Below are 11,605 nucleotides of genomic sequence, written 5' to 3' on the forward strand. Positions count from 1 at the left end.
CGTTTCATTACTGACGTTCCAGCCGTTCCCTGGGGTCCGCGTCTGCACCAAACACCACAGGAGGGGGGAGCACTGGGTCCAGCTGCCACTGCACGTGACCTTCAGGAAAGTTTAATAATAGATGAGGCTCAACTTTGAAGTTTTTCCATTCTACAGATTAATGAGTGTTTTAGCTCTGGTAGCGTAATTAATTAAGAATTCTATGTACTTCACGCTCCTCAACAATTTTGGGCATGCTGTGCTTCTAGTTACGGGCCAGTTCTGGTAAAGCAATGATTTTCTCTGCTGAAGAGAAAGCATCTAGCATTGGCTTCCCTTCGTGTTTCCCAGGAGGCTTCACTTCTTGCTCTTTCAAGTCTGTGGGTGGTGAGGGGTCCCCATGTGCCTGAAGGAGACGCGGATCCTGAGTGACAGCGGGCGGGGCAGCCTTGCGTGCTGGAGGAGAGGGATTCAGGGGCCTGGTGGATCGGTCATCAGTCACCTGTGGAGGACTCAGAAATGCAGGTTCACAGTTTCCGGGTATGGAGCCGAAGAATCGCATTTAAATGAAAATTCCCACTCAGCCCTTCAGCAGACACTTCCTGCTGGTCACTGGCTAAGTGTGCACCGTGGGTGCAGAGAGGAAGATGGTCTCGCCCTGTGTGGTGAACAGGGGCTGGGGGAGTGAGGAGGCCCGGGCAGGAGGCTGCTGTGGGCGTCCAAGTACGAGCAGACAGAGGCCTGTGCTGGCGTGGCAGTGGTGGAGGTGGTGAGAAGCGTGGTCCCCACATGGGACTGGAAGGTGACGTCAACAGGACTCTTTGATGGTCTGGATATGGATGTAAAGGAAAGAGGAATCCAGGGTGGTGGCTCCAGTTACTGTTTTCGACCTGAGAAACTGGGTGAACGGTGGTGATGTTTATGGTTATGAGCAGGACTGGGGAAGGGGTAGATTTCCTGGTGGGTAATTGAGAAGTTTGGGACATGTTACATTTAAGTTGATTATTAAATATTCAGGTGAAGACTTAGAGTAGGTTATTTCATAAATGAATCTGGAGCTTGGGGAGAAGTGAAGGCTGAGATGATACTTTAGAGTCAACAGTGAATAATACTGCATCTGGTGTTTGCAGTGCTCTAGGCTAAGTGCTGGTGAGGTAATACTGAATGAGACGATATAGTCCTGGCTGTCATGGGGTTTACATTCTCGCGGGGAGGGAGGCCAAAACCAAACAACTAATTCCACAATGAATTATGGTTGTGAAATGTGCACGAAAGGAGAGGTGGTGTATCATGGGGGGAGGGCATCTGGATTTAATCTGGAAAATTAGGGAAGACTTCCTTGAGGCACGTATTGTTCTGAGCTTTTACTACCTGGGGGAAAACAGAGGAGACATACGCAGAGACCTGGAAGGCAAAGAGAGAAAGGCATCTTTAAGTCTCTGCAGGAAGATCGGAGGAGCAGAGCAGCCTGGTGGGGATGTGGTCTTTGTCCTCAGGGAGAGGCACAAACTCTGAAGCAGTGATCCCGATACCGTATTTGCATTTAAAAGATCACTCTTGGCTGCAGTGTGAGGGAGGCGTCAGAGGGTGTGCGGAGGTGCTGAGGAGCTAAGTACCAGCAGCAAGGACAGAGCTGGGTGGGTCTGAGAGACATCTGGAAGCTAACATTGGAAGAACTTAGTGACTGTTCAGATACAACGAGGTAAAGGAGCAGAAGATGCCAAACGAAGACTTCTGCTGGCCTGGATCAGTGGTTTCTTCAGCTCGGCAGGTAGCTGTACCCTTCATGAGGTAGTGTCTCTGGAGGAGCACTGGCTGTTCTGTGGGGCAGGATGGAGACCGTTAGCTCAGCTGGGACCTGTTTCCTCTGAAACATCCAAGTGACAGTGTCACATAGGTACTTTGGCTGTTTATCTGGAGCTCAGAGGAGAGAGGAGAGGGCTGGGCCAAAGGGATGAACTTCAGTCACAGGCACTAAGAGGTGGTTAATTGAATACTGCGTATGGGTGAGATGCCTGGAGAGAGAAGTACATTTGGAAAGAAAGGTGCCTTGGAAACAGCCTTGAGTCCGCTGCATGTGTGTCAGCAGGAGAAGCAGACAGAAGCGGTTGAGAAGCCTAGGGTAGAGGAAGGAGGAAACCAGCAGGGTCATGTCTCGGAAGCCAAGTGAAGAGCGTCTCAAGAAGGGAGGGAGAGGTGGCCGTGTTGAAGGTGAGAGGGTTTTGCTGTGGAAGTACGGCAGCGTGATACAGTCCCGTTGCTCCCTTGGCCGTTCTTTGACAGCAACGAGGAACAGGCCATCTGAGTCAAGAAGGACAGCACAGGCCAGGGCTTGCAGATTTGAAGGGAGAAAGCCAGTTTCACTCATGAGCTAACCACTTCCAGCCTTCCTTCCGGGAAGGGGGATGTCCAGCGGGCCCAGCTTAGGACACGTGCCCGTGTCCTGGCTGGGTGGGTGTGAGCCTGACGGCCCCCACCAGAATGCATCCCACGGGAAGGAGTAGCTCGCCAAAGGTAACCAGAATAATAATACAACAGGAGAGAGAGATGGTGGGCGGGCACTCAGGACAGCCGTTTTTTAGCATTTCTTCAGTTTGGGGAGCATCTGCCCACTGGACAGGTGAAGAATGGAAAACTGGGAAAGGAGGCTCTTCAGTGGAGGCCAGGTTACAGAGTGGGCAGGAGCAGTGGCTGCAGGCTGCTCGCAGAGGACAAGCAAGGAGGACGGGGCTCGAGCTCAGTGTGAGGGAGGCCCTGCCCACCTGCCCAGGAGCTGGCGGTCCTCTGCCCTTCCCAGGCCTGCAGTCCTGATGAGACGGGATTCCTTGGGTCAGGCGCAGCAAAATCTCTCCTCTTGGTGCTTTCTCATTTGTGAATAAATTATTTGATAAAATTCCTGTAGTTCTTTATAGCCTGAGGTCTAGGAAGGTTTCACCAGTGTGGTTTTAAGAACTTGTATTCTGTTTTCTTAGGAATCTTCCCATTTAATTTGGGATGTGTACAACAATAGTCACTGTAATTTGGCTGGCATGTAAAATCTGTCCCTCAGTATTGTATCTATCAATAAGAACAGTTAGTTACATGAGCCTGTTAGGCTGCGCTCTGCTCTTTAGGGCCCGGCCTTTCTCTCTGCAGCCGCGCAGGGGCTCCATCTCCGTTTCACCTGAATGGCTGTGCTGAGTCATGGTTCGTGTCCCCGTGTCCCCACACCGATCTCACGCTTGTCATGAGGTCCAGGGGGCTGGCATTATGTGTACCCCTGTAGTCTTAATTAACTGATGTTTAATTATTTAAACTACATGAAACATGCTTTTATAAACCTCAAATCCCCAAGTTATTTTAGATGAACAAAACCAGTCTTGTTTGCCATCACTGAAGTGCTCTGGGCCCTAAGAGTCTGGAAGGGAGATTTGTGTGGTATTTTAGACTTTCTTAAGTGTTTGGCATAATCTTTTGTGTCATAAACTTTGTGTCTTTCTGCACTTGGTCTGTGGTGGAAGCTCATCAGGCCTGTGAGAGCTGCACCTGGAGCTCAGGGAGATCCTGAGTGACACAAGCAGTCAAGGATGCATTTTCTTCCTCTTTCGTTTTCAGCTCTGCCTTCAATCAGTGATGTTTGCAACTAGGGTAGGAGGCTGCATTAAATATCACGGCAGCAGGAGAGCTCTTTTTCATTCTCAGATCCATGGCAGTCAACAGTGGTTGTATTAGTTTCACAGCCATTCCTCGCAGGCCCTCTCAGAGTTTCATTGCCACCTTTTGAAAGACAGTGCGGTCTCTTTCCTTGCAGTCGGCTCTGTAAGTTTACCTGTCACAGTGGGCGTCTGTGTGATGGATGCAGAACACGCGGGGGCAGTGTTTCCTCTTTACCTTTTGCTGAGGCATCCCTGTAGGCGGGATTTATGCTGGTTAGGAGTACAGGCTTTGCAGCACGTCTGATCAAGCTCCAGCCCCAGCTTTGTACTTGCTAACTCTGTCCCTTTGTGCAGGTGACTTTACCTCTCCGAGTGTCGTCTTCTTACCTGAAGGACAGTGTTAGTGCTTGTTCTTCGTGGCGCTGCGGGAATTAGTGAGTCCAGACCAGTCCCTGCTGGTAGCAGCTATTCCGCAAGTGTTTGGTCTTTTCTCTTTGCCAGGTGGCTTGATTTTCCTCCTGAACAACTCAAGTGCTTGTGTAAGTAAATTAGTGAGAACTTTTTAAAACTTTGATTTGACATGATTTAAATACATTATTTAAACTAAGTTTACCACTAAAGGCTATCAGTCCAGTGTAGGACCAGTGATATGTGGGCGAAGGTGGCCTGATTGATTTAGAGGCTTCTTTAAAATAAGACCAAAACAAACACAGAAAAACAAAAAGCCTTATAAAAAGCAAAACGCCTCAAGATTAGAGGCATTTATGTGGTTATCTAGGGCATTCTGTACATTTATGAACTTTGCTCTTAAAGACAATGTGTAGGATTGTGCCTCCTTGGAATACATGCTCTGAGTACCACACACTCATGCTCAGTTGTAAGTGCTATGGTGTAACATTTCTTCCTCTGTTTTCCTTAAATTTATACAGTTCTAGCCATGAAAGATTTCTCCAGTTATAAGATTAGTAAAATTCCTGAATTTCATCACATTTTAAATCTATTTAGCTATATTTTTATAAGTAATAGAAATTTCTAACTGTGACACAGCTGGAAAGTGAATCTGTGTTCCCTGTTAAACCTTGGGGATATTCTCCAAGTGAGCTGAAAATGGAAGGGCCCTGCATTGCCGGATATAAGGTCTGTGGTTCTTCTGAAATGCCACAAGACAGACAGGCAGGCACTGGCCGCGGAGTTCCAGGACCGTCCCCGCTCTGCTTGGTTACACTGGCTCTACTTCCCTGCAGTTTCTGTCATTAGATGAACATTTATGAAGAAACCGAAACATCTGGAGGGCTCTACTGGATAGCTGGGTCTTACAGAGATGCTGAGCTGTTAGGAGAGAGAGGCAGATGGGGTGTAAATGCCAGGAAGAGGTATAAACAAAGAGCCATGGAAGTGCTTGGGAGGAACAGTGGATTCCAGCTGGGGAGACTGGAGAAGCGAGGGACAGGACTAGTGGGTAGAGGGAGAGCTGGGAAGTGGGCAGTGGCTGGAGCATGAAACGTGTGGCACGTCTTAGGAACAATGGTTAGGTTGGTACAGCTGAAACCTTAGGGGGATTGGGTCTGTTGGGCCAGACTGTGACGTTTCTGAAGTGCTGCTATCCTGTAGATAATATAACTAATGCAGAGCAAAAAGATAAGGAGATCTCTGTTTTTGGTGGAAATATCTTAGGAGTGGCAGGAAGAACAAAATGAAAGAAAGAGGAACGAAAAGCCTAGAGCTCAGCTGGGAGATTATTCCAGTAGCGAAGGCAGAAAAGCACAAAGGTCAAGTTGGGCTGAACACGGTGTCTGTAGAAATCAGAACAAGACGGGACTGAAGTGATGTCGGGGTCTCAGGCTGAGCTCCCAGAGCCTGGTGATCGGACGTGGCAATGAGGGGAGGGGAGGAATCAACAGAGGTGGAAGGAGGGATCCGTCTGGGGTGAGATGAGCACCTCTAGGAGCACTGGCAAAGCAGGGACCTGCAGATAGACCCGCGCTCCCTGGAGCCACGTGTGCTGTGACGGTCACGGGGCCTAACCCGGACGTCTGAGTGTTCACAAGTTTGTGACGTCATCTTGCTAACATGAGAGTACCACAAATAACTTTTCAGTCTTCAGGAGACCTACGAAGCCAAAAGACACGAATTTTATGGTGAACGTCAGAGGAAGGAGGAAGAAATGAAGCAGTTGTTTGTGCAGCGTGTGAAGGAGAAAGAAGCCGTATTGAAAGAAGCTGAGAGAGAGGCAAGTACGCTGGTTTGCTGGGATGTGCACTTATTTGGGGTGTCCTGTTAACCTGGGGATAATTATCTCAAGAATTTGGAGATGGTTTTGAAAACTAGTTGTTCCTTAAAAAGTAGCTATTGTATTTTAACACATACTCTTTGGATGCAGGCTTCCCACAAAAAGCACAGGCTGGAAACAAAAATTGTTGCCTTTTTGAACAAGGTGTCTTCCATTAGAAGTGGTGGTTTATCGAGGACTTGTAAAGGACTAGGTTACTAAGAAGCGTTTTAAATACCTTAACCAGGAGCCAGAAGTGTTTAAGCTGTGGCTTGATAAAGCCTTTTCTGAGAGTTTTGAGTCCTTGGGATTGTTGTTTGAAGTAGGTGCCTCTGAAAGCTGTTAACCAGCCTTTGAGTTTGAAGTCAGGCTTCCTGGAGGTGGGTGGTCTGGGCAGCCTGGGCGCAAAACCGTCTGCAGTGCGTTTGGTTTGCTTCTGGTTCTCCAAGGATCAATGTTAGTTTTACCTGAGTTAAGGTATTTTCTGTAGACTTTACTGCAATGGCTGCTTTTAAATAAATGGCCACATTTAAGATGAGGGTCAAAAAGGATGAGCTGCAAAAAGAAATCTCTAAGAGAAGACAGAAATGTTAATACAAATGAACTTGCTGATATAAGAGTCCTGAGGAGTTATTTGTAAAGTAATTTAATGCTACAAATTTATTATTTTAAGTACCCTTATAGTACTTGCTATTTCAATAAACCCTGTAGTAAGTGGTTTTGTAAAATAAATAATCTATCTTGTTTATAATTTGAATTTTGATCTTTATCTTGAAAAAGTTCAAACAACGGGAAAGTGAAAGTACGGGGTACCTGTGTCCCTCCCCACACCTAGATTTAGAATGGACATTTTGCCATCTTTAGTGTGTGTGTTCCCCTGGTCGTCTGAAAGCTGGTTGTAGACATCACAACACTTTATCGCAGGCACTTCATGCATCTCTGAAGCTCAGGTGCATTTTCCTCCATAACCACAGTACCAGTACTACACCTAAGAACAGGAATAGCAATGCCACAGACTCTCCTAATCCCCAGTGCACAATCAAATTTCCCCACTCGTCCCAAGATTATCTTTTTTTTTTCCTTTCATTTTTTAAGGTCAACTCTCTCATTTTATAATTTTATTTATTTATTTATTTATGGCTGTGTTGGGTCTTCGTTTCTGTGCGAGGGCTTTCTCTAGTTGTGGCAAGCGGGGGGCCACTCTTCATCGCGGTGCGCGGGCCTCTCACTATCGCGGCCTCTCCTGCTGCGGAGCACAGGCTCCAGACGCGCAGGCTCAGCAGTTGTGGCTCACGGGCCCAGTTGCTCCGCAGCACGTGGGATCTTCCCAGCCCAGGGCTCGAACCCATGTCCCCTGCATTGGCAGGCAGATTCTCAACCACTGCGCCACCAGGGAAGCCCAAGTTTATCTTTTATTGTTGCTTTCTGTTTGGTGATTTTTTGTTTTTGAACCAGAATTCAATCTTAGGTCTCATATTGCATTTGGGTGTTCTGTTTTGTTCACTCTCTTATTTGAAAACAGTCCCTAGTTTGGAGTTATTTTTATTTATTTATTTTAAAATATTTATTTATTTATTGGTTGTGTTGGGTCTTAGCTGCGGCACGCGGGATCTTTCGTTGCGGTGCACGGGTTCTTCCTTGTGGCGCATGCATGGGCTCCTCTCTAGTTGTGGCACGCGAGCTCAGTAGTTGTGGCATGCAGGCTTAGTTGCCCCGCGCCATGTGGGTTCTTAGTTTCCCGACCAGGGATAGAACCCGCGTCCCCTGCATTGGAAGGCCGATTTTTAACCACTGGACCACCAGGGAAGTCCCTGGAGTTATTTTTAAATACAAACATTGAGGAAGGAGTTGTGATGAGTAGGAAATAGGGTGCTGATTTTTCTTTTGATTAGTAGATGCTTCTCTTGTAAGAGTTTCTCTCTCATACATCATGGTTCTCAGTTTCTCCAGTGAGGAGAGAAGATGTAGAAGTGGTTTATAGTTGAATTTTAATTTTTAAAACCCCACATAAGAATATTTTGCTTAAATGTGTATTGTTTAAAAGGAAATTGAAAATTCAGGGTGACCAAATGGTTGAAAGAAAAAGAGAAGTATTATTTGTCAGTAGGTGCTTCAAAGATGTTTATTTTTGTGATTCAAGCGGTTTCGTGTTAAGAACATTATATTAAAACTAATGAAGTTAGTTTAAACCAAGTTGTCACAAGAGTTCTAAACTTTTAATTATATAGGTTTAGAAGCAGATTACTGGCCTGTTTCATTAATATTACAATAATATTAGTAAGTTCCCTCATGACCAGTTTCATCCTGCAAGGCTGGTATGTTAGAGTCAGGTTTGGTGCAGGGCGTCTGGGGGTCATCTTCACTCGCATGAGTGATGATTAACTCAAGAGCCATCAGTTAGGACTTCCCTGGTGGCGCAGTGGTTAACAATCCACCTGCCAATGCAGGGGACACGGGTTCGAGCCCTGGTCTGGGAAGATCTCACATGCCACGGAGCAACTTAAGCCCATACGCCACAGCTACTGAGCCTGCGCTCTAGAACCCGCGAGACACAACTACTGAGCCCGCGCTCTAGAACCCGCGAGCCACAACTACTGAGCCCGTGCTCTAGAGCCCACGAGCCACAACTACTGAAGCCCGCAGGCCTAGAGCCCGTGCTCTGCAACGAGAAGCCACCGCAATGAGAAGCCTGTGCACCGCAATGAAGAGTAGCCCCCGCTCACCGCAACTAGAGAAAGCCTGCACACAGCAACAAAGACCCAACACAGCCAAAAATTAAAAAAAAAAAAAAGAGCCATCAGTTGAAGGACCAAGGAGGGCCGTATAATTTACCGTCAGTTAAGTGCAGTTTTAGAGGGAAAGGAGGCTTTTTAGTAGTTACGATGGACAACAGGTAGGTGTAAACCAGGTCTCTACTGGGCCAAGTGGGACATTCAAAGCTAGTTACATCAATAAGATACTGGCAGGTAACCCAAAACGTTATTTAAGTCTGTATTAGATGGCCTTGTTATTAAAATATCCTTGGCAATATGGTTGTAAACACATACCTCTTAATTCACCTTTTGTATGAATTTGGCTGATTTTCATGTATAGTACAGAGTTAGCTGAAAATGCAGTGAACGTCAGGTAACTGGAGTAGGGAGATGCACAGGACAGATATCATGTCAGGATACTGTTTAAATGGTTTCTTTTGTGCATCTTTTGTTAACATCATTCTGGATGCACAGCCCTTCCCCACCACAAGAAAAAGTGCACTTTATATTCATCCCTCAGGTGAAGTGCATGACCAACATTAAAATGTTACTACTTCTGAATTTTATATGCAAGTCTGTTTCTTGGTTAATTGCTCACTTAGCATTTATGCCTGTCCTGTTTTTCAAAGTATTCTAGATAATTTTCAGTAAACAAGTACAGCTGCACTAGAACCTGGACGTGGGGAGTCCAGGACGAGCAGCGAGGTTTGCACTCGGTGCAGCTGAGCCGCAGCGCTGGGTGCTTGTCAGTGACACTTCCGGGTCTCCAGCCAAGTACAGAGGTCAACGTCAGGTCAAAGACACTGACTAGTTTGGCAAGAGAGGAATGTTGTCTCTGGTATTCACTTTTTAAAATGGATACTTTAGAAAGGATCACTGAACAACAGCGTGTATAGTGTCCTTAGAAGCAGGTTTACAAGAGACAGCGGCGTACCACACTGGCCATAGAGGCTTCAGAGCGTCCGTGAGTAGTTTCAACAGCACAGAAGTACTTGAAACTGTGTCTGAGTTAAAGGCCTTGTAGTGAATATTGGAGCCCTTGATTGAGCACTTCCTGCAGGTGGAGCAGACTGTCACTGACGAAAGCCGTGAACTCCACAGAATGTGATTAAGTCACATTCCCCCTGCCCCATTTCTAAGACGTTTTTCTCTTCATAGTTTTCCTGGAAGTTTTAGTCAACCTCATAAATGATATATGAAGTACTCCATAACCTTTCAGGATATTTAAGGATATAAAGTATGCACCCTCCGTTTAAGTGTCTGTCAGAGGTGTATCTCTGTTCACATAACGTAAATCTGCCCTCTGGCCTCTCTTTCCAGGCGTCACCCGCCAGCTGCCCCGCTCCTCTCCCAAATCCACGGGGTGCACGCATGCTCAGAGAGCTGCCAGTCTGTGTATTTATACCACCGATTTATTTATGTTACATGGTTCCTTCCTTTATAAGGAACCATTTACATAAGCAAACACTACGGAACTGATCCCTCTGGAAATAACATCCTCAGGAATAAGAGAATCTTCGGGCCTTACTTCATCTGTTTCAACCCTATTCTGTAAACTCTGCCGTCAGGGTTGCCGGCTCACTGGCCAGCCCGCTCCGTATCTGGAACATCTGATCTTTATTAGGAAGCAGCACGGCTCTCTGCTCTCTCTGCCCTCAGCCTCTGATGACTTCCTCAGTGATCATAAGCCATCTTTTCTGGAAACCAAGTCCTACTTTTTGTATAAATGTTAGGTTGCTGCCCAGAACTGAAAATACTAATTGAAAGTTTATCTAACCAGACCAGAGAATCAAAAACAAAGTTATCTTTTTGATGTAGAGTCTAGATGTTGTGCTTGTGTTCTTGGCACACAGCTGATTCATAAGGAACCTGCTAAAGTCTCTAGATCTTTTTTCAGAAACACAACAATCAAACCAGGGAATTCTCATGTTGTACTGTTACAAACTTTGGCAAAACTCATTTTAATGACGGCATTGAGTGTATTTAGCATAAGTGAATTTTAAAATGTTCTCTCTTAGAGACACAGGTGTTTTTTCCCAATTATGGTGTAAACCCAGCAAGTACAGCTGACCCTTGAACCACCTGGGTTTGAGCTGCATGGGCCCATTTATACGTGGATGTTTTTCACTCACCGAGTCCACAGGACTGCACCGTCTGTGCTTACGGAGCTGTGACACACTCGACTCTTCAACCGGCGGGGTTTGGCGTCTCCAACCCTGCAAGGTTCAAGGGTCAACTGTATTTTTAGGTATAAAACTTTTATCTAAATTCAGGACTTTTTGATTTCGTTTAGATTTCAAGAAGGTGAATGACTGTGGGAAAAACATAACAGATGTTAAGGTTCTTGATTTAAATTGACAATTGCTTTCCAAACAGGTTCACCAGCGTAGTCAACAGCTATTTCACTACCACGTAGTAAATTCATTTGGAAAATAAGGGCTTTTTTTCCCTCTTTTTGATAACTTGCTTCTGTAATTTGTCCCTCACTTTTATTAAGAATGGATTTTTGAAACTTTATTTGAAGGGGCTTTGTGGGGAAAATGTAGAGCAAAAGAAAAACTCTACGAGGTCAAACATTTAAAAAACTGAGGTTTGTGCATGAGGCTGTTTTTATGTTTTGTTCATGCGTTTTTTGCATGGGAGCTCATTCAAAATTACAGTTAGAGCAATTCCACATGTCGCCGCGCAGGCCGCGTGAGCAGGGCTGCGGTGGGCAGGTGCCGGGGCATGGGCTGCCCCAGCACGTCCTCAGCGGGAACCGCACTTCACTTCACAGCTCCAGGCCAAGTTTGAACACCTTAAGAGAGTCCACCAAGAGGAGAAGCTGAGGCTTGAGGAGAAGAGGAGACTTCTGGAAGAAGAAATAATCGCTTTCTCTAAGAAGAAAGCTACCTCCGAGATATACCAGAACCAGCCCTTTATGACCCCGGGTGGTAACGTGAGGAAGGACAAGGACCGCAAGAAGTAAG

The 11,605-nt window shown here is 46.1% G+C and overlaps 1 protein-coding gene across 2 annotated transcripts in view; it reads left to right on the forward strand.

The window, feature by feature from the left end:
- The window catches only part of SEPTIN10 (septin 10), a 51,187-nt gene that overhangs the window by 36,245 nt on the left and 3,337 nt on the right, over positions 1 to 11,605 (forward strand). For both annotated transcript variants that reach the window (XM_036872427.1, XM_036872428.1), the window contains 2 exons: positions 5,712 to 5,844; positions 11,413 to 11,600. In XM_036872427.1, the coding sequence (XP_036728322.1) occupies positions 5,712 to 5,844; positions 11,413 to 11,600 (321 nt within the window). The remainder of the gene's footprint in view (positions 1 to 5,711; positions 5,845 to 11,412; positions 11,601 to 11,605) is intronic.

The sequence above is a fragment of the Balaenoptera musculus genome, chromosome 13, assembly GCF_009873245.2.
Source record: "Balaenoptera musculus isolate JJ_BM4_2016_0621 chromosome 13, mBalMus1.pri.v3, whole genome shotgun sequence".
Classification (NCBI taxonomy): Eukaryota; Metazoa; Chordata; class Mammalia; order Artiodactyla; family Balaenopteridae; genus Balaenoptera; species Balaenoptera musculus.